Raw genomic sequence first — 23,446 nt, forward strand, 5'->3', positions numbered from 1 at the left:
AGGAGAAAAGCTACAGTCAGGGAGATATGTATTAAGGAGAAGGAATTTTTTTGCTGAGAATTTAATTATGCCTATCTCAAAGTCAAAGGCCAGCAACCATGTCTCATAAAATCATGTCCCCTCTACACTCTGACAGCATAAAATTTCTTGACTGCTTATTCATTCTGCATGATCCAACACAAAAAAGAAGTTTTGGTGTCATTAATGGGAGCAGACACCATTTTTGCTGTCACTAATGGGAGCAGACACCATAGGTTTCTGGAGGGCAGGCACCAAGCCTTTCACCTCCAAATCTCTAGTGCTTGGAATATAGCAGTTCCTACAAGCTGCTTACCATGTAAATAAATGGAAATGAGAACAAATGAGAATGGGGGAGAACATGCTGGAGGATAGAGTTTTTCTTGGACAACAAGTCAAATGACAATGGATAACTTCAAATTCCTGGCCATGTGTCTTTTCCTTGAGAACTGGGAAGCTGGAATAACAGACTAGTCTATTTCTTTTCAGATGTGCTGTATCGAATAAGTACCTGCTAGAAACCAGAAAGTGGATTAAGGGATTTGTCCATGAAAGCACTTTCCTGTACCCATGTGGAAGAGAAGGAGTTGTGAACGACAAGTAATCTGCATTCCTTTAGTGAGCAAATATAAAGCCTATGTAGGTATTTTCTTCATGCAATAAGAAATACAGCAGCATGAGCACCTGTGGGAAATCCTGCCATAACTCTGAAAATGATTTATGCTCAAAGACAGAGGAAAATTTTAGAACGTATCTCAATAAGATACATGATAACAAGCTTATACATCCAGAAATGTCAGTAGATCAAGAATTAAAGAATCAGGCTGTCAGTACTAATGTATCATCCCTATCCTGACACACTGGCCAGAACCAAAGGTCAGGGGAAAATGTGGAATATCACCTAGATGCTGGGGCCGTGAGCATGGAGCCTTGCAGCACTGGGTCAATCAAAGGCAGAACCGGAGGACAGGACATGTGCTGGGAAGACACTGTTTCAACTATGGTACAGGTGGAGACTACCTGGAAGAGCCAGGGAGCAAAAAGCTAAAGGATATGAGCCAAAGGTCCTGAGTCAGAGGCTTCTGAACATGCATTGTCCTTTCTTGAGTGTTACAGAAGTGGCCCTCTGGGCTGGTCTGGATGGCTATCACCCGATTGCTCCAGAGCTCATGACTCACTGCTGAAAATATTTGTAAGGATCTCACTAAATCTGTGTCTCTCTTCTGTCTGGCATATTTCTAGGTGGAGGCAACACAACAGAACTGAGAACAACGCAGGTGAATTCTGCTCTGCCGTGTCTGCCAAGCAACAGGAGTGGGGAGGTACTCACGTTCCACGAAGTAGGAGCTGGCATCTATCTTCCAGATGATCTGGCCCCGATGAGAACCATTGACTCCACGATTCTTATAGTCCAGAAAGTTTTCAGACAAGACCTCATCTATGTCCCCAGAAGAAGAAAGCAGAGTAGAGAAACATATATCAATCAACAGCATATTTAGGGGGAAAAAAGAAGAAGAGCAAAGGATATGAATACCACTTCCAGCTGAACTGAAGAGAAAGCACCTGGGATCATAGCATCAGAGAGCCGGAAGCATCCTCAGACACCCACAGGACCCTTTTAATCCAGGAATCCCCTCCCACCCCCAACACTCCTGGTGAGTGATCATCTAGCTGGCTCGACCACCTCCAGTTCATCTCACTTTTGAACAGCTCTTACATGTGTGAAATTCGTGTGAAAATCTTCCTCCTAAAGTTTCTATGAGCTGATCCCTATTAGAGACGAAGGATGAAACATAAAGTAAATGTCCAGTCATGCTTTCCATTTGGGGCTCAGTTCTCATGGATCCCACCCCATGTCATCTGTCATCCAGCCTGGGCACTACGACCCTCCTTTATGCAGGACTGCTCCATGAGCCGGCGCACCCATCCCTCATGCATTCATGCATTCATGCTTCATCCCACAGCTGATATCCAGCCAGACGCTGGCGAAGGTGCAGGGGCCACAGCGCTGGGCAAAACCGACGTGGTGTCTTCTGAACTAACACAAACAATTGAGAAGACAACTTCAACACTAAGCAAAGAAATCCATGTATTGTTGTAACTTGTGAGAAGTGATGTGAAGGAGAACAGGGCGCTGTGACAGGGCGTACAGGGTGGCCAGGGGAGCGCTGAGGATGACAGAGCCATGTGGGCATGTGGAGGCACAAGAGCGGCCAGCGGTGGCTGTGCACGTCCTCTCTTGCAGTCCGTGTGCTCCTCCCACTGCAGCCACTGATGTCCTATTCAAAGCCAGTGCCTGGACAGGAATGCAGCAGCCTGGAGAGGACGGATCTGAGAAGACCATGTGGACCGTCATCTCCTGTCTCCAGATTCCACACTTCCAGAGAAGACTAAGACAGGATCTGCATTTTACCTTGATCTTCTGCAGGGCCCTTGTGGTTTCCACCTCACCAGAGACTAATCATCTGAGCCAGATCTGAGGCTATGGGGAAAACCAGATTTTGAGAGTCCGAAACCACCAGAGGGGCACAGGGAAGACCTGAACAGGGCTGCTGAGGGCAGGCCCAGAGCCCCGGCTCCGCAGAGAGGAGTGCGTTGTGGGTGCCTTCTCATCACGGAGATGCCCTGTCGTTCACACCCGGCATGGGGCTGGACTGAGAAAACAGGCAACCAGAGGACCCAGATCTTGGGGACTCTGTGCTACTTAATAGTAGTGCCACCCCCTACAGCCCACCACTCAGCCCCCACTACAAAGTGGAGGTGGCAGTAACTTCAGCCTTACAGGGAGGATTCAGTGAGATAACTGGTAAGTGTACTTGTAACCTGCTATGTTGATTGAACATTTTTGGTTAACCCTTCTTTGGCAAAAATGATGGTCAGAGCAACGCCGTCTCTGCCTCATTAACAGCGAGAACTCTTTGTATCCCTTGGAAAATCACTTGTTTGCAAAATTTGCCTGTCCTTATATTCACAGTGTGTGCTCACAGACCTGTTTGGGTTACTAAGATGATTGCATAAAACATCTTTTACAGTAATTGCCTCCTTTCTGCAAAAAGGCATAATATTTTCCTGGCTCCCTGGATCTTCAGTACAGAAATAATGAATCTCACACCTAGGTAGAAATTGGCCTCATTATGGCAATTCTACAGGGGTTGGTGGGGGGCAGGATTTACCTGAATTTATCCATTCTGATCACTGGAATATTCACTTTAATAGTCATGGTCAAATATTCGTATATAGTAACACCCAGAAGGGGGATGTTCATGCATTACATAATGTATATTGAGTTCTTTGCTCCGTTCTAGACATTGTGCTAAACCCTGGGGGTACACTGGTGAAGAAGACACAGTCTATGTTCTCAGGAGTTTCTAACGTATTTGGGAATTTATTCAACAGGTAATTTCATTAGAATATAGAGTATAAGAATAGGTTAAGTATCAAGGAACCACAGGAGCACAAGTGAGAAAAGGATGGGGGCGTGGGGGTGAGAAGAACCAGAAACAGCTGACGAGAATGGCAAGATAACACTTCAGAGAGAAAAAGGTGTATTTTGCTGTATATGTTTAAACACAACACACTTTAAGGGATTGGCAATTGGTCTTAAGTATTGTCTTCCCTTGCACTGATAATAACACTTATTAAGAAATATCACACACGAAAATAGAATGGTCTGTATTTTTGCCTGGACCATCTGTGCTGAGAGGTCAATCCTTCCTCCAAAGGCATCACCAATTGTTAAAAAGTTGCTAGTCTTTGACTAGGAATCCACATGTATTGGCATTCAGAAAAACAGTATCGGCCTGCACATTTTACGCAGAAAGGGATTTAATGAAGGGGATTGAGCATTGGAGAAGGTGACTCTGGGCTGGGCTCCCAGAACACTCCTCACCGGCTCCTGAGCAAGGCTGCTACCTTCGCCTCATCAGAAAGGCCACCTGCAACCTGCTGAGCGTAAGAACTCAGTAAGGTAGCTGCAATCCAGAGAGCAGGAGGCTACTGTCCAGGCTCAGCAACTGCCTCTCCACCCACCAAGCCAGTGACCAGCCAGTGGCAAGTGGAGGGGGTCACTGCCACTGCCACACACTGCCTGTTGATGCTCATGAAGCTAGTGGACACTGCTGTAGAAAAGCTCGATTTCTTGGGGCCACACTTGCAGCAGCCACAGGCCAAAGAGCAGGAAGGTCTCCACATTTCACTTTGCCTTCTCAATCTGACACAGGTGCAGTGACATGAAGGGACCAAATTGGCAGGCAGTATGTGATTATGCAGAAGTCTGGGAAATATAATTTTTCACAGACCAGATTCTGTGCTGGAGGAAGGCACTTCAGAAGAGAAGAGGACTGGAATGGGTGCTGGGCCATCACAACTTCTGCCAGAGTGACGAGTGGCAGCTCCTGGACTGTCCATCTGGAGGCTCTTTCTTCTGCGTTCTCTGTTGTAGAGGAAGTCTCTTTGTGCGAGCATTATTTACAGCCCCTTGAGGCAGGAAGGTGACATCTGTCAGTACTATGTGATCTCAGGCAGCTTATTTAATCTCTCTGTGTCTTATCTTCTTCTCTATAATGTGGGGATAATATTAGTACTCTACCTACCTCAAAATTTTGTTGTGAGGATTAAATAAACTAATACAGGTAGTGGTCTTAGAACAGTGTCAGACATCTAATAAACAATTATTTCTGTTTAGAGCCTGGGCTAAAAATAGGGCCCCCTACTGCAAAGCCCCATGATACTTAATGTGCAAATAATAATAATTTGAAACATTAATAATAATTAATGTTATATTAATAATAACTTGAAACATTAGTTTATGCCTGTACTATTTAAGATTTTTTTTTTTCCTTTTTGTCTTTTTTTTTCGTGACCGGAAACGGGATTGCAACCCTCGGTGTCGCGCCCGCACCGCGCTCAACCAGTGAGCGGACCGGTCTCTATATGGGATCTGAACCCTCAGTGGGAGTGCTGCTGCGCTCCCAAGCGCCGCACTCTACCAAGTGCGCCGTCGGGCCGGCCCCTATTTAAGATTTTTGTCATTACACATTTTGTACAGAACATGTAGAGATGTATTAAGTTCCTTTAAAAAAGATTATATTTTCTGGATGATATTTATTTCTTCTGGTGTGTAGAATCCTACCTCCTGCTTCACAGTTTATAATAGAGAAAATATCTTTGCAGGTTATTGAAATTTTAACTAGAAAGTCCTAGTGAAACTTACAGAAACAAATATACCTAAGAAACAAGAAATGCATGTTCTCTAGATTTGTCTTCACAATGAACACCACAGCTATAGATTTTGCACCCTAATCTATAATAGAAGAGTGAACAACAAAAATGCCATCGCTGTTAAGAGCAAAGTGGGCAAGTGAGCCCATAATTGATCAGGAGAACCAATGCATTACCCAGGTCTCCTAGGCCCGTCAGAAAAAAATATTCATTTCTCAGAGTAACTCAGGCCTGCTGATAACCAACTCTTGGAAAAATCTCCAGAGATGCTGCTTCTACAGCTGGACTGTGGCATTACTAAGTAGTAGGATGGGGCTGCAGGGAGAATCTACTTGCCTTTCATACACTAAGCCAGGGATGTAGAAACTCTCTTCTCTTTCACCGGGAAGGGACTTCAAAGATAAAATAAATTTTAGGAAGTCCTAAAAATCAGTGTCACTTTCTCTTTCTCGGTGGCTTTTCCTTCATGTGTTTTTGTTTTGTTTTGTTTTTGGACACAGTATTCTGTTTATGCCTTAACTAAGACATACAGCTTCAGCCCTTCTTTGTTCTAATAGGGTTCCTGATGTAAAGAAGGGGCTTCAATTCCTCAAGAATTGGTGTTCACAGAGAAACATTAAGCATTCTGGGAGTTTCTGTGTTCAGGTATTTAGCCGGAAAGGCAATTTTAGCTTTTTTCCTAAAATATAAAATTTAAAGATGCTGCAATATTAAATGCTTCTTAAGGGCAGGGGCTGAGTTTCTGTACTAACTCTATAATTTCCCATACCTCCTAGTGTATGGTTTTCTACACTGAAACAAATATTGGGAAATAAAGTGTTTTTTCTCCAGAAAGTGTAGGAAATGCTGGGTTAATAAAATGTAATGGATACCTCTACTTCTGGCTTCTCAAATTTTTAATATACATTTTGAGAATCTAAGAGCAGGGTGATATAAGCAGAGTTTTCTGTTCTTATTTAACTGTAGAACTCTTTCATGGAGTACTGACTGATGTATAGGATATAGTCCACAAATTCTACTCAGATGGCTATAATATTCATGCCTATATCTATCATTGCTCTTATCCTACTATATTGTGGGAGTTCTGGTGAGAAATGGATAAGGAAGCTAGATTTAATTAAAAAAAACTTCCCAGAAGATAGCAAGAAAAAAACAAAAACAAAAACAGAAAACATACAAGAAAGGCCAAGAAATATAGAGGATAGAAGAGAAAGTGTCCACATCTGGAAAATGAAGGTCCTGGAAGACCAAAGGAATAAGAAAGCATGCTGTCTAAACTACTAGTCTGTTGGAATAATAGACATTGATAAGATTAAGAAATCAGTATTGGCAAATAAATATGAGTATGGCCTAGAGTTGCTCAAACTTGGCACTGTTGAAATATTGGGCTGGATAAGAATTTGTTGTGAGGAGGCTATTCTGTACAACGTAGGATGTTTAGTGGCATCCCTGGCCTCTACCCAGTGGATATGATTAGCACCTCCTACAGGTGCTATCTATCTAAAGAAAGATAGATCAAGCAAATATGAAGCAGAAGAAAACTGAGATTCTAGCAGTTAAAAAAATAGAATTCAAGGCAAGGAGTAATATAAAAACACAAACACATCTGCAACAATAAACTCTAATAAACCACACAGGAAAAAGACATAAACATCATGAACATTTATGTACCTAAGAAATAGCATTAACATCTACAAAGTATACAATTTACAGAAATGAAGGTAGACATAGATTAATTGAAAGTTTTTTCTAGACTTTTAAAGTGGAAGGAGAGACCAAAAAAAAAAAAAAACCGGAATGTACAAGATAATTCAAAAAGTTCACAGAAAGATTTATATTATCTTTTTATTTTATTTTACTTTATTTTGGTGGTTGGCCTGTACAGAGATCGAACTCTGGATGTTGGTGTTATCAGCACCATGCTCCAACCACCTGAGCTACCTGGCCAGCCATTGAATTATCTTTTAATTTTATTTTTCCTTGAACTTTTGGGTACCCTCATATAACATATGAGTAATTCAATAAATAAAATTGAACTTTATATGTATATATATATATACATATATGCATATATAAATTACACACACACACACACACACTCATGTATGGAGAAAGAGAGAGAGACTGAGAGAGGAAGAGGCAACCCTTGCTCTGCGCAGTATAGAGTTAACTGGAACTTGTATATGTCAGAACTGTGTCCTTGCTTGGCACGTTCTGCTACCTCAGTTGCCATGGAACTGTGTGAAATGAAGACACAGTTTCAGTGTACACAAGTTTCAGTTAACACAGTACTACACACACACACACACATTGATCAGGTACAGGTCACAGAAGAAACCTCAAAAAATTTGAAAGAATCAATTTCATACAGATGATAATTGCTAACCTCACATAGGTGGTGCAACCCAGTATATATGGAAGAGAATATACATGCCCAGGCACCAGTGTATGGGGGTATTTTAGAGATGTAATTTTAGAGAATTTTTAATTTTAATTTTGCTCTGAGTTATGATCTCTTAATTTGCTGAATTCTGAGTGATGAATGTATTTTAGTTTCATTGATGTTTTGCATTACTGGGCAAATTCTAGCATGGTATGGGATAGCATAGTGCAGCATGGCATAATAATGACTATGATATATTAAAATCACAAATTAATAAAAAAAGCTAGTTTTGCAACTTGTGAGTACATTATGTCTATTTTACCTATTCAATTACATGTTCATGATTTTTATTGCATATTTATTTCATATTTGAGAAGTTCTAATAGAGGCTGACTCCAACAGAGTAAAAGGAATGGCTGTTTTTCAAAATTAATAATCCTAAAAATGGTTTTAAGATATTAGATTTTTAAAAATGTTGGAGTGTGAAATGAAGAGGTGAAAAATTTTTGTACAGATACTTTCTCATTAATTTAGCATTCTAATGATTAGAGGTATCAGCAGTATCCATCAAATTATGCATCCTAACCCAGTTATACAACATTGTTCCCTAGTGCGAGTGAGCGATAGGCATTGCTGAATCTTTAACCCTAAGTATGGGACTAATAAACAATTGGATTTTATTTATCAAAGCCAAGTATCAGCAATATGACCTTGGACAAGTCAATGTCTGTGAGCCTCAGTTTCCTTATCTGTAAAAATCGGGGAAGGGTAATAAAAGTTACATGGAAAAAAAACAAAACAAAACAAAAAAACAAAGCCAAGTATCCATTCCTAAATGAATACTTGGGAAACTATTTACTAGAAGTACTGATTCTAACAAATCTGATTTTATGTACATGTTTTTGAGCAAATGATAAGCTTCTGCCTATTTACTGACATTTAAACTCACGTTCCAGGTCTCTATTGGTTTGGGTGGAAGTCCTTGAACAACTGAGTACAGGTCTAAGGGCTATGGCTAGGCTGAACGAAGCCTGGGAATTAGGGTATTTTCCAGGATGCATCCAGAGAATAAAGCTACTTGGCAAGGTGAATCAAGAAGTGATGTATTGATCACCATGCAGTTAAACAGACATTATCTCATTAAGTCCTCTCACTGATCCTGAGAAGAGATTTACACTTTTGCTCCGTTTTGGAGATAAGGAACCTGAGCTCAGATGGCAGTACCTGGCTCAGGTCACACATCTGGCCAGGGGCAGAGTATGATTCTCAGCCAGGTCTGCCTGTCACCAGAACCACATAATCTTCCCCTATTCTATGCCACTGGGAGAGAGAATCATTTGTCACTCTCATCTAGAGCATCCTGAACCACTCAAAAACAAGGGCATCCACGTGCTATTTCATTCTATAATAATGGTAATGCTGATGTTGTTGTCCCACTGCTGGTTCCTGTGATCTTGGTGAAGAACAGCATTGGTGAGGTGGTGACCACACATCACCATCCGTGTTTTTGCCCTCTCATAGCTGGAGAAAAGTCATGCTTGCCTGGAGAGCTCCAGAGGTCATATGAGGTTGAAGGCATCACAAGCCTGGCCTCGCCTGGATATCTCGATGGCCCACTGCTTTGGAATGGCCCTCTCCAATGATAAGATGCTCCTGTGGTCTGCGTGGTTCTGCCACCAGGGGAACAGCCATGTGGCCACAGGAGCCATTGACTTTACATCCCCTCATTTTTAAAATGACAGACTAGATGAAATCAATACCTCTAAAATTTTAGGCCTAAATCTATGATTTGATTTTTGGCAAGGTGCTGCAAATCTGGAAGATCAGTTACTAAGGCCTTACAAATTATGAAATTTTAAGATTCACAGATAATTTAGGATTTGGAAATTATTTCTGAGATGCTATGCCATTGAAAGTGTTGACATTTTGCATTAAATAACTTCACAGTTACATATGTGTAGCTACTATGAGAATAACAAACTGTCAAATTAAGATTCTAAGATGATGTGTTGTGGTTACTTTTGCTTCAGTCAAGACATCACATGAACTCCAGATCTTACTCATCACAGAGTGTCTTGTGACACTTGACACCCTCTTCTCTTGTCCTCTGTGATGTGGTCTCCTAGTTGTCTTACCTTCACCACCTCCTGCATCTTCTCTCTGAGTCCCTCGTCTGTGCCTCCCTCTGACGGTGACCTTCTAGTGCTCTCTGTGTGCTACACACACCCCACAAGTGACCTTATCTACTCCCATGGTGCCAATTACCCCAAATCTACAACCCCAACCTGGATCTATGGCTGAGCTAAAGACCCTCCTATCTGTTCATCGTGGACAATGTCCCTCAGCTGTCCCCATTCAGTAAGGTCCATGCTGAACTCAGCTCTTCTTCTAGTAGTTCCCTAACTCAAGGAGCTGCACCAACACCCACCAGCTGCAGGAGGCACCCCTGTAAACAGGTGATTCAAAACTAGGTCTGGGGCCAAAAACCTAATTGCCTCAAGTGCTAAACAAGTAACATTGATAATTAAAGGTTGTTGACTATTCATATCAACCCATTGCTTCTTGTGGCACTCCCCGATGCTGACTCTGGTGCCGTGTCTAAGGGTGAAGACAGCACATCATGCAGGCTGAAAGTGGGGGCTAGCCCCTGCCAACCTGGCACTGAGCCTATCGACTCTCGTGGCTCCCCAGCAATTACCTGTTGGCTTGTGTGTGAACTCATAAATGTACACCTCACCTGATGCTACCACGTAAAATAGATGAAATACATTTTTCACGTAGATTTACTTTTATAATTTCAAATTTGTAAGATTTATTTTCAGCATCAATCAATGAGAATGGTGAAACTTTCATAAAAATAGTTTGCATAATGTGGTTTGTTTGCAGAGACATGAGAAAATTCCCATAGAAAAATCTCTTCTGATGAACTTTCAGCTTTGGAACTTCCATAATTTTCAATAAAGCTCTACCTAAAGCAAAGCAGGTCTGCTTTCTCCAGCACCACAGCTGAATGTATAATCCCTTTGTGTCCTCTGAATACAAAGCAGCAAGAATGTTGGGAGAGCTGGTGAACAGATTATGTTGGAAACAAAAGTGAACCTACTTCCACATCGATGTGCGTGTATTGGATTGGTTGGGTATGTGGTGTTACTTTGGTCTTATAAACTCATGGATTTAAAGACAGGCTTTTGATATCCAATTACAAGTAGGGAACTTCGGTAGTGGCAATTGGTAGTGGCATCGGCACTTAACTGTCCCTTGCCTGCTATCTCATGACATTCTTCCATTGACTAGAGATGGCAGAGCGCCTTATCGTGTGGTCTGCAGACAAACAAGGTAATGCACTGGGGTCTGCAGTGTGCTGGAATCCATTGTACAACATAGGTGATTGTGCATTTTAATTATACTATAGAGTTTATTAAAATATCAAAGCAAATGTGACAGTGAGCTGTGAATAATATGATAGTTGAATGCCCAAAGCATACTCATAAGAGTGTTCTTTCTGCACACGCTGTCAGCGGTCTGGCTGAGTCCATCGGCCAGGGCTACTCACCGATGAGGTACATGCCGATCCAGTCCCCGGCGTCCACTTCTTCCTTTATGTCCCAGTGGATCACCAGGTCCTGCGAGTGCCCTATGGAGTAGTAGGAGCTGCTGACCATGAGCGTGGAGCGGCTGTCCGAGGTGACCAGGTCAGTGTCGCTGGTGGAGCGGGGGATGGTGACGCTGCCCTGGGGGCTGCTTCTAATGTCCATGTTGTGGAACTGGTCGGGGTTGTAGCTGTAGCGGAGAGGCTCCTTGCACCGGCGCCGGGTCTGGGAGTTTCTGGATGGAGATGCCATGGCGGCCAGGCCTAAAAACCTGTTCTGGTACAGATTCTGCAGGGGCAAAGAGACAGCAAGCAGGGTTAGGATACTCCGGCACTCAGGCACTGTCTTCACAGGAAACAAAGTTGTGCTGGGAGAAACACACAGAGCAACCTCTTTGGGACAAAGGCTGTGGCTCTGGGTTCACACAGGGGCAGCAGGAACAAAAGTAGGAGCACAGCAAGGCACCCGCGTTTCCACGCTCTGCTGGAGTCTGTCCCTCTCCCAGCCCCGTCTAACCTACATGATACTGAGGGACCGGGAAACGTGCAGAATGGCCCTGAAGATGTGACTGCCCCCAAACAACGGGCCATCTCTTAAGTACTCAAACATCAATTCAATTGGATCCAATCGTACCTGTCTTCAGGGTAAATGATGGTTATCATCATTGAACATTCTAGTCATCCCTGTCGCATCCAACTCTCTCCACACAGTCCAGAATTAGAGGTGGTCCCTGCTGGGCGGGGGGTCATTCCCCTCCACTCACAACCCTTTCACTCTGCAGAATGTCTCCAGACTGTCTGAAATTTCTCCTGTAGATTTCAGACATTCTAGTAATCTTCTCTGAACACCATAATTTTTTGATAAAATCCAATCTCAGAGGACCATGTCTCCCTAGGAGCCAATGCTATTGTAGAAAATTTTGCATCTGATAAGGAAAAAAATGCATGTCCTGTTTATTGTTCACAACATTGAGCACTTAACTGAGCTGAACTGATGCAGAGCAGTAACGTGTTTTGGGTACAGATAACTTTGAAAACATAGAAGGGAGGGCATCACACAGAACTCATACAAGAGGTTCAGTTTTAAAACAAGCAAGGATGAATCCGACTTCATCAAAGTGTACTGAAATTAGAATTTACATATACATTCTTGGGGCTCCTGGCTATAAAAGTATGAGAGGGTCTTCAAAAAGTTCATGGAAAATGCATATTATGAAAAACTATGTATGGATTTCAAACTTTTTTGGCACCAAAATAAATTCATTATAACTTCTTATAACATGTCTGAACAGGATCTGATTTGAGGCACTAGGAAGGATAACACAATAGTTTGAAAAGAGCCTCCATCACAGCAACATGAATTCCATTAAATTGAAGCAAGAACAAACATCACATTGATGGTGCACCTTGGGTGGAAGGTGGAGAAATCACTGGTGCTTTACAGAAAGTGTATGGGGGACAATGACCCAAAGAAATCAGCAGTTTACAAGTAGATAAGTCATTTTAAGAAGAAAGGATACAATGTTGACAATGAAGCTCACAGCTGCAGTCCATCCACATCAATTTAGGAGGAAAACAATTAATTTTGTTCATGCGCTAATTGAAGAGGATCAATGATTAAACAATACAGCAGAAACAGTAACACCATAGACATCTCAATTGGCTCAGCTTACATAAATCTGACTGAAAAATTACAGTTGAGCAAATTTTCCACTCAATGGGTGCCAAACTTTCTATTCAGTGGGTGCCCAGATCAGTGGCAGACAAAAGCAGAACTTTCAATGGGAATTTTAAACAAGTGAGCTCAAGATCATAAAACATTTCTTTGAAGAGTTGTGCCAGGAGATGAAACATGGCTTTACCAGTATGATTCTGAAGACAAAGCACAATCAAAGCCATGGCTACCAAGAGGTGGAAGTGGTCTAGTTAAAACAGAAGCAGTCCAGTCAAGAGCAAAGGTCACAGCAACAAGTGACCTTGGGATGCTCAAGGCATTTTGCTTGTAAACTTTATGGAGGGCCAAAGAATGATAACATCTGCTTATTAGGAGAGTGTTTTGAGAAAGTCAGCCAAAGCTTTAGCAGAAAAACACCCTGGAAAGCTTTACCAGAGAGTCCTCCTCCACATGACAATGCTCTGGCTCACTCCTCTCACCAAGCAAGGACAATTTTGCAAGAGTTTTTTATGGGAAATCATTAGACATCTACCTTACAGTCCTGATTTGGCTCCTTCTAACTTATTTTTGTTTCTTAAAAAGCCTTTGAAGGGCCGGCCCGGTGGCGCACTGCTATAGTGCGCCACTTGGGAAGCGCGGCGGCGCTCCTGCCGAGGGTTTGGATCCCACATACAGACCGGTTCCCGCTCACTGGCTGAGTGAGGCGCGGGAGTGGCGCCGAGGGTTGCGGTCCCGTTGCTGGTCCCGGTCCGGTGCGGGGGCGACACTGAGGGTTGCGATCCGTTGCCGGACACAGAAAAAGACAAAAAGGAAAAAAAAAAAAAAGCCTTTGAAGGGCAACCATTTTTTCTTTAGTTAATAATGTGAAAAAGACTGTATTGACATAGTTAAATTCCCAGGACCTTCAGTTCTTTAGTGATGGACTAAATGGCTGGTATCATTGCTTACAAAAGTGTTTTGAACTTGATGGAATTGAAAAATAAACTTTATTGTTTTTATCTTTTTTTTTTTTTTTGACTGGTAAGGGGATTGCAACCCTCAGCATGGTGTTGTCTACACCACGCTCAGCTGCACTGGCCATCCCTATATAGGATCTGAACCCGTGGCCTTGGTGCTACCAGTGCCGCACTCTCCCAAGTGAGCCACGGGGCCGGCCCTTGTTTTTATCTTTTAATTCCACAAATTTTTGAAGTCCCCTCGTACATACTATTTTACAAGTGATAACACTTTTGTTTTCAAGAAGAGAAAGTTAAGGCCAAAAAAAGTGTTGAATCATGAAGTTTAGATCCCAGGGATGGTAACTTATTATACACATCAAGCAAATGCAAGTTACTGATGTTTTATTTGCCAGCCATGAGGACCAGACCCCAGCACCAGTCTACTCTTTAAATTACATGAGACTACTTAGCAGTCATTTAGGCCTGCACTTCTTCCATCTTCCAGGACCAGGGCATTTGTAGGAAAGTCCTTTACCCTGACAAAGCACAGCATTGGCATTCCAGGTCCTAAATAGCCATGCAGCAGGACTTTTCATTTGTCATTTGTGTGTCTTGTTAGGAATTCCTCTGGCCCTACTGGTGGCAACCTCAGAATTGCTACAGATAGAAAAGCCAGACTCTGAAATGCATCTCATCACACCGTTGGGGCCATATTTCCTACTTTTTAAAAAAATGCTTGTCACTACAACAGTATGAAAATAGATGGACTGTGGTGTGGCCTGGAAGCCAGTCCTCCTGTTAGGGAGACAGGCTGCATGCTGGAGCCCAGGGGAGCGGGGATGCCAGCATCTCAAGTCTGTTCTGTGCGAGCTGACAACCCTGCAGGGGACTCTGTCCAGAGACCTTCGTGAAGTCACTGAAATGGAAAGGCTGCTGCTAGAGCATAACATTTCTTAAGTTTACACATACGTTACATGGACTAATAACATCTCATAGTATTATGGAGATTAAAAACTACTTGGAAATAGTCACGTACAGATTAAAAACTACTTGGAAATAGTCACGTACACAATTATGAGTTAGAACAAACCATGATCAAAGCTGGTGCAGCCCCTCCCAGCTTCCCAGCTGTGTATCTCTGGACAACTTAATCTTTCTTGGCCTCAGGTTCTTCACCTATAAATGGGTTGTCAGAATTTAATGAGACAGTGCAAAGTGAGTGATGTAAATTAAAATCCAGGCATCAGAAAGATTATAGCAAACTTCTATTTTGTTGAAGACAACAATTCTGCTGCTGTATTTTTACCAGAACTCCTTGGAAATCAGGCAACTCTCCTGAAACTATCAAATTACACCAGAGATTCCTGTTCATGCGGTGAGAACAAAGGCACAGTCAAAGAGGACATGTGTCAGTGATTCCTGGACTGCAGTTGTGACATCCGAGCTGTGTCTGGAAGGTCATGCACTCTTCCTACCCTGTCTTCACACACACCCCACCGCTCACACTCATGAGCAAGATTTGTGTTTCTCCTTCAAGATCCTGATCCAGCACCAGCTCTGATTGTATTAGTCCGTTTTTTTTTTGCTCATTACAAAATACACAGAACTGGGTGGTGCTGGAGGAATTTGGAGGGACAGGCTAGAAAAAGCCTAGATGCTGGTGAAAGTTTAGAAGACAAGAAAATCAGGGAAAGTTTTAGAGACGGGTTAAATGGTGGAGAAGCAAGACAGCATTTTCAGAAGAAAAATCCAATGGTGCTAAGAAGATTAGTACAATGTAGTGGATCGAATTATGTCCCTCCAAAACTCCCTGAGGCTTGAATTGTGTCCCCCAAGTTTTATGTATTAGAAACTTAGCCCTCACCGTGACTGCTGAGAGGGTGGGAGATCCTATTATGGTGACTGAAAGGTGGAGCCTTGAAGAGGTGATTGGATTGTAGGACCGTGCGGTAGGGAATGGATTAAAAATGGTGGTCAGGGGCATGGTTCTGAGCGTTTTAAAAGAAGAGGAGAGTCTCTCTCTCTCTGCTCTCTCTGCTTCTACCGTCTTGCAATGTGAGACCCTTGGGTCACTGTCACCACCACCAGATGGACTTTGGACTTCTCAGCCTCAGAAACTGTAAGCAATAAATTTCATTTTCTTTATAAATCACCCAGTTTCAGGTATTTTGTTATAAGCAACATAAACAGACTAATACACAGCTCTCGCTGTCCCTTGCGTCCTTCCCCATTCCCAGGATGGGGACGTTCTGCTCCGCGGCCCGCAGGAGCCCCGTCCCCTATGAGAACCCTCCTCCTGTTGTAGCTGGTTGACCTGTCCGTGTGCACTCCTGCACTGCGTTTTCTCCTCTCTGTATCCCCTGTACCTGGTATGAATCCTAGCACAAAAAGGCTCTCAAAACTTTAATTAATAGATGGTTGTGTAGGGAAGTAGTAACAAATAATGCTGAAGACACCTATAGACAGGAAAGACATATCTGTACAGGGCAATACTAGACCAGAGAGATTTGAACTGTAAACCCAGCCTATCTAATGAAATTCTAATACAAACTAATTGATATTCCTAGGTAAAATAGGAAACCCAGAAGATATGTTTTTTGATTTTATATAGATACAAACAAGATTAAACATAACTGAACAACTTTTTAAAAAAGCCTTTAATTAGCAGAATTTATTTATTTATTTTATTTATTTATTTTTTTCCTTTTTGTCTTTTTTTGTGTCCGGCAACGGACCGCAACCCTCAGTGTCGTGCCCGTACCGGACCAGGACCGGCAATGGGATCGCAACCCTCAGTGCTGTGCCCGCCCCTCGCTCAGCCAGTGAGCGGGAACTGGTCTGTATGTGGGATCCGAACCCTCGGCGGGAGCGCCACCGCACTCCCAAGCAGCGCACTGTAGCAGTGTGCCACCGGGACGGCCCAGCAGAATTTATTTTATTCAATTATATCCCTTCTTGTTCCAGAAAGGGCTTAAGGTGACCTATTGGTCTGTTTTTGTTTGCTAAAACAGAATACCTGAGACTGGGTAATTTATAACGAAAAGAGGTTTATTGGGCTCACAATTCTGGGACAGCTGCATCTGGCACGGGCCACAGGCTGCTTTACTCATGGTGGAAAGTGACAGGCAGCCAGCGGGTACAAGCAGATCACATGCTGAGAGCAAGCAAGACAGAGAGGAAGGAGGTGCCGGACTCTTTTTAACAACCAGCTCAGCTCTCACAGGAACTAATCCATTCCGGTGAGAACTCGCTCAACCTTTAGGGATGATATTAATGTATTCATGAGGGATCTGCCCACGTGACCCAGAACACCTCCAAGGCTGCCACATTGGGGATCAGATTTCAACATGAGTTTTGGAGGGACAAACATATCCAAAGTATAGCAGGCAGCTCATAAACGTAGATGAAATACAGAAAGACATGATAATTTAATAGTAGACGGTACAGAGAGAGAAGAAAATAGACAGAAACAAAAAGTTATGTAGGAAGGAGGCAAACCTAAGACTATATTGTATCAGAGTCACAACAGTTGCTTCTTTTTATTTTAAATTTATTTTAAATTTCCCAGCTTTATATAGGTATAATTAACAGATAAAATTATATGACTTTAAGGGGTACGATGTGATGATTTGATATAATATGTTTTGTGAAATGATTACCACAATCAAGTTAGTCAGCACATCTATCACTTCACCTAATTACCCTTTTTGCTTTGTTTTGTGGGGAGAACATTTAAGCAATTCTCAACAGTTGCTCTTCAATGCAGCAGGTGCACCGAGTTGACTGCCTGACATGCAGTTCCTTGGTGGCCGTATTTTCTCTGGGCACTCGCAAGTGTTCCCTGCACATACTGTAAACTCATCAGACTGGAAGAAGCAATTTAATCATTCTCCCTCACATCTGAACCATGGGAGACAGATGAAGATCTGCCTTGTTTTTAAATAGCCCTGAACAGAAACGCACTCTTGGTAGACCGTGATTCCCATGTTCAACAACCCTGCAATTCTTCCTCATCTCGAAGGCAAATCTTGTCTGACAGAAGACCTTTCTCTTTTCTCTCTGCAAAGGGGAGGGTTGGCTCTCCCCTTTATCGTGTGAAGAGGATGTCAGTGGACCTGACTGAATTGCTCCTAGCCTTTCCTCCGTGCCACCAAGAAGCTCAAGTGGCTGTTACCTTCTCTTACATTCACTGATGGGCAATGTGACACTGATAAGAGAGCCACAAGGATATCAGCGATAGTTCCCAATGACACTGTAATTTTCCTATTATTGGTTGTAACCAAGAGTCCCTAGTTATGGGCTATGTTGAGCATAGATTTTAATTGACCTTTGAAAAAGTGGGTCCAACAAGCAAGCCCTTGAAACCAATCTAAACACATTGTGCAAAAAGCCCCCCTTTATAGGGAGTAAATTCCATCTGCTGAGTTTATTTTCTATTTGTAGCAGAGAATCCAACGTTTTGTTTATTTGTTTTGCTTTCCAACTTAAATAACATCATAATTGTTGGAATGATTTGAATTAAGTGATATGTTCTTAGTTTGTTTTTGTTGTTTTTTAAATATTGGAACAGGCCTTGAGTGTTTAATATTTTTTAAGATACTCTTCTGCAGTACAGCACATTAGCAAAAACAAAACCTTCTGTTTGGAGATAGAATCTTAAAAGCAGAAAATCATCACTTCTAGAGAGGGAACATATTATTATGGCTGGATTTTTTTAAGAACACGGGGAGACAAAAGATTCCATTCTGTCAGTTTCTATCTGACAAAGTCATTAATAGCTTTTCTGTTTTGGAATGTGAAGCTGTGAGTGAGCACCATCTCAGAGATGAAAAGAGAGTAGACAAAGGCATTTCTATAATAGAGAAAATGATTCTTAAAAATTGCCTCTACACGAAGAAATGAAAAATTGTAAGTGAAAAACACAGGCCCTGAAGGAAACTTCATTAAAGCATACGAGATGAGGTTATACAAACTGGCATTATTTAGTTGGAAGAAAGAGCATAATAGTTTTTGAGTCAATGAGCAGATTTTATTTTGATCAAGCAGATGCCTGAAGCTTTTTTATCCTGCACTCCAGTCTGGTTATGCCACCGAAGGGTAATGCAACTTAAAAAAAAAAAAAAAATCAAAACTTGCCTCTTTCTACAAAGAACTTGAAAAATATTGCACCAAAAGAAATGTACAATGAAATAGGGAAAAATAAGACAGAAATCAGGAAGGAGCAATAAGATAGAGGATAATAATAATACTTATGAGCATTTACTCTATGCAGGAAACTCTGTACATTACCTCATTACAACCCTATCAAATATCTGTCTTCCCAGGTTAGTGGGAAACCCAGCTCAAAACAGTTAATAAGATTTCCTAAGGTCCTACGCACAGTAGGAAATGGGGATTTGAGCTTGCATGTGTCTGATTATAAGTGAACACTTTTGTCGTTCTTAAGCACTCCCTCTCAACAATAACATGGACAAAAAGTTGCAGTAATTAATATTCAAATGCTTCTCTGAGCTTCACAGCAGCAAAGAAGATAAAGGAAGACTTAGTTCTTATGATCAGAAAACTGGGATTTTTTTCTCCCTCCAGGTTCCTAATAAAATGCTTTATCTAAGACTTTCTGTCCGGAATACCCTGCAATGTGGTGAACAATATCTTATAGGCTTTTTTTTTTCAATCACAAATATAGGGGCAGATTCCTTGCACGAGTCTGACAAAAACCAAGGTGATAACATAAAGAGAGTGTGTTAGGGGCTAGATGACTGTGTTTAGCTGTGCTGCTTCCTGGGCACATTCAAAAGTATGCTTGGCTTATCCTACCCTTTGTACCCTAGAGATCCTGCTCTCAACTCAGTGCCTGCTCTAGTCCCACACTTTCCTCTCCGGCCTTGATGCGGAGACAACCAGAGCCTGAGTGACATGTTCTGCCTGACGCTGTCTGACATGTTAGCGTATTTGTTATCAGTGTCCCTCTGCTAGAAGGCAGGTAGCAATGGCGGGGTCCTTGCCCAGCTCCTTCCTCTCTGCATTTCTGGCTAGTGCAGTGCCTGGCAAGAGCAGGTGATACTCAGTAGCCATCCTGTTGAATGGGTGCATGGGTGTGTGGGCAGTGTGGCTGGGGTGCACCTGCACCTCCAGTGTCTTGGGGCTATGACATGACACTCTGCTCCATGGGCTCAGGAACCTTCTGAGGGTTTATTTTACCTTTCGGCACAGGCTTGATACCCAGAATCCTCCCAGTTCCTGGTTCCTGAATTACACTGGTGTGGATCAGGTATCCAGATGGCAGGGCCAGCAAAAGTCCTAGGAGAAGCCAGGAGGCAGTGCAGAGGTGGGGATGGCTCAGCTGGACGGTGCAGAAACAAGGCAGGCCGGCTTATGTGAGGCCCCTCTCACTGCTGGGTTCCGCTGGTCCCGACGGTCTAAAAGCAGAAACCTCCCTACAAACCCAATGGCCTGTCCTTCCAGGCAGAAGCACAAGAGAACACAAAATTCACATTGCCCATATTTCCTCTGAGTCACCATTGTTACAGGAAACCATTTGATAAGCTAAAGAAAGGGACTCCACCTCTCTGGGAATTATCTTCTTCACCTGCCAAATAAGAAGGGAGTGTCGTGGATGAGACTGCAACTGCCCCCTGGGTCCCCTTTTCCATCTCACATTCTGAGGTCTGAGTCCTGCCCGTACATTTGCACCTCTGCTTGGAAACTGCTGTGTGTGAGTGAGGTTGCGGGACAGAGGTGGCCCTGACCCCCCTTTGGGTGTCTAAGCACTTTTCAGGAGTAAGCAGTAGGTGGCCGCCCACCACCGTCCCTACCTAACTCTTTAGCTCCTGATGCCTGCTCCGTGTGCCTCCCATTGTGTTTTCAGCCTGAAAGCCACGCGTAGAAAGAGCTTTCTCTTGTGCTGGCCATTGTTTGAAGAATATCACAGAATTGCATAAACTAAAGTGTGTGGGCTCCTTTTCTCTGAAAAAGAAACAAAATCCCACACGTTGCCGGCTGAATGGGAACATTAGGCGGAAAAAGTTTTAACAAGCAAATCAAGCCCAGCCACAGAACCGCCACATAGGAAGTCATGATTTAAAGAACAAGGGACTTGTTAAAATGACAGCCAGACACATTATTTTGGAAGCCCATAAGGCCTTATCACTCATGACAAAGTCCAACAAAAGGTGTACCCCGGGCCCTCTCTGGAGCCCGCTGAAGTGGCCCGGGATGAGGGAGCCTTTGCTCCTCGTCTCTTAGACCTCGCTGGGCGTGTATGTTCCTTCCACTGCTGTGCTCCAGTGTGACTTCTTGGTGCAGCTGTGGGTCACTCGGGAGGCTTTTGCTTGGAGGCGTTGCACAGAGAGGCTGCTGACATCTTGACTGCTGGTACGGCCAGAGCAATGGGCAGGGCGGGCGCGGGTCCCCAAGTTACTCCGGCGGATCCCTGTTACCCAGCCCCTCCTTCCGACCTGCCTAGAAAGGAAAGGTGAGGAGCGGGATGCCCGCACGTGTGTAAGGGACAGAGCGAGCGGGAGTGTGCAGATGCGGAAAGAGACCTGGTGTTCCCGTCTCGGCGCCGGACAGGACCCTTTCCTGCCGCAGGGTGGAGAGGCTCGCTCCTTGCCCACTGACACCCGCAAGAGACAGCACGTGCTCTTCTCTCCGAGAACCGGACCCTGCTGACCTGGTGGCTGCGCGTCAGGCCCGGGCACGTGAGAGGCGCCGCCGCCGCCCCAGCTCCAGTCCACCCGGGCCCTGCGCAAGTGCGCCCTGCCCAGTGGGGCGACCGGGTCTCTTCCCATGACCAGGGCCCCTTCTCATAACCTGCCCGGCTGCAGTCCAGTCTCCAAAGGCCGACCCACAGAGTCACGACCCACAAGGAACCCCGGAATGAGAGCGAAGGGAGCCCCCGGGCCAGCCCCTCGTCTGGTTCCCCAGGAAGCCAGGCTGGAGAGGGGATCGCCCTGGGCGGGCGGGCGCAGCGCTGGCCCCGCGGACACATACACGGCAGCCTGCGGGCTGCAGCCCCAGCAACACCCAGGGTGCTCATCTGCACACGCACCGGAGCTAACACTCCAAAGAAAGTTGCGATTTGTCGTGGAGCTTCAAGATGCCGTGCGGATGCTCTTTTAAATCCCTACCCCGGAGGCTGGACTCAGCACAGCTGGGTGCAGTTGCAAGTGCACCTGTTTTGGGCGCGCTTCTTCCTTCGTTAGCCCATTCAACTAACAAGGGTCCAGGGAGTCTCAGTGCCGGCATCCCGCTCAGACCCCTAAGCAGCGCGCCCACCCTCCCCGGGAGTGTGCAGGGCGCAGACACTGAAGGGCCGGCTGGGGTCCAGCCAGGGAACCGCCACCGGCGTGGGGACAGGGCCTCTGTGGGCCGAGAGAGGAGCTGGACTGCCTTCCCAGGTGGGGGACACGGACACCGCAGCGGGGAGGAGGAGGGGGAGGAGGAAGGTCGCAAGTGTGGGAAGAGGGTCCCGTGCCACACCAAGATGCGGGGCCTCCTCGCCGGAGAGTGTTATTTCACTGGGAGAGTTCACTCGCAGCCATGCAGCAGTGCGCTCACCCCCAGCTCTCGCAAGCCGGGCCCCCAGTCCCCTGGTCCCTCACGTCTAACCTGACGCTGCCACCTCCAACCCAGTTGCGAAGTGTCGCTGTGGGAGGAGAGAGAGATAACAGTGGCCTGGGTCCCTGCGGGGGCGCGCAGGGAAGGGGACATCAGAAGGCACAGCTGGGGCCCCACAGGCAACCTGGCTCGCGGTCTGCTCCGGGAGTGTCACCTCAGGGAGCCCTGCACCGCCAGGCCTGTTCTAAGCCACATGGGACTGGGACTTACTTTCACTGTTAGGGGACTTTGAGTCACTGACAAACATGTGTCCCAGAATAGTGAGCTCCTCAGAACTAATCAGGAGAAGTAAGCTACAGGCTTTTTGCATCTTTCATGTGCAAACCTTGCACACACTTACAGCAACAGGGACTGAATTGGAAAGGTTCTCTGGAACATATTATATTTGTAATCTTATCTTGTCATAGAATATGGTGCAAAATCTATCCTTCCCAGTTGTACAGCAAAGCAATGCTGCCAACCATGTGCAAGAGTTAAGTAATATATAAATTAAACACATGTGAGCACACACCATGTGATCTGCACACACTCAGTGAAGAGGCTGTTATGGAATAGGCTGGATACTATCTACTGGGAGAGAAAGGTCCATAAGCAAGTGATTTCAATTCAGGATGGCAAACAAATTTAGAGGGATTTAGAGAATAGAGAGATAACTGCTGATTTTGTCTTATGGAGAAGGAAATAAGACTTTTGGAAGAAGTAGAGAAAGTATAGTTCAGGCAGAAGGAAGGTGCAGAGGTGTCAAGCTCACCCTGGTGCGTTCAGAAGACAGAGACCAGAGAGTCCAAAGCAGAGGGTGCACGGGGCAGGAGCAGTGGGGAAGACGAGGCTGGAGCAGAAACAAGACCAATCCAAAGGCCAGGTGTGCTGGAGAAAGGAGAGTGGTGTTTCTTTTGAAGATAGGGAAGATCTAGTGGTGGCCTCACCTGCACTGTGCTTTTGCAAATGCTGGGCTGCAGAACATCTTCCCTCGGGAGTGTTTTGGCAGAAGCTTCTGCCAAAGC

General features: G+C 44.4%; 1 protein-coding gene across 1 annotated transcript in view; it reads right to left on the bottom strand.

Moving 5' to 3' along the window:
• Positions 1-1,348: 1,348 nt before the first annotated feature.
• The window catches only part of LOC103600979 (E3 ubiquitin-protein ligase HECW1-like), a gene marked incomplete at its 3' end in the record, with an annotated part of 43,758 nt that continues 21,660 nt past the window's right edge, over positions 1,349-23,446 (bottom strand). The window contains exons 2-3 of the mRNA XM_008585346.1: positions 11,175-11,578; positions 1,349-1,456 (exon numbers count right to left, since the gene is read on the bottom strand). Coding sequence (XP_008583568.1) covers positions 1,349-1,456; positions 11,175-11,578 — 512 coding nt within the window. The remainder of the gene's footprint in view (positions 1,457-11,174; positions 11,579-23,446) is intronic.

The sequence above is a fragment of the Galeopterus variegatus genome, unplaced genomic scaffold (genome assembly GCF_000696425.1).
Source record: "Galeopterus variegatus unplaced genomic scaffold, G_variegatus-3.0.2 Scaffold3532, whole genome shotgun sequence".
NCBI classification, from domain to species: domain Eukaryota; kingdom Metazoa; phylum Chordata; class Mammalia; order Dermoptera; family Cynocephalidae; genus Galeopterus; species Galeopterus variegatus.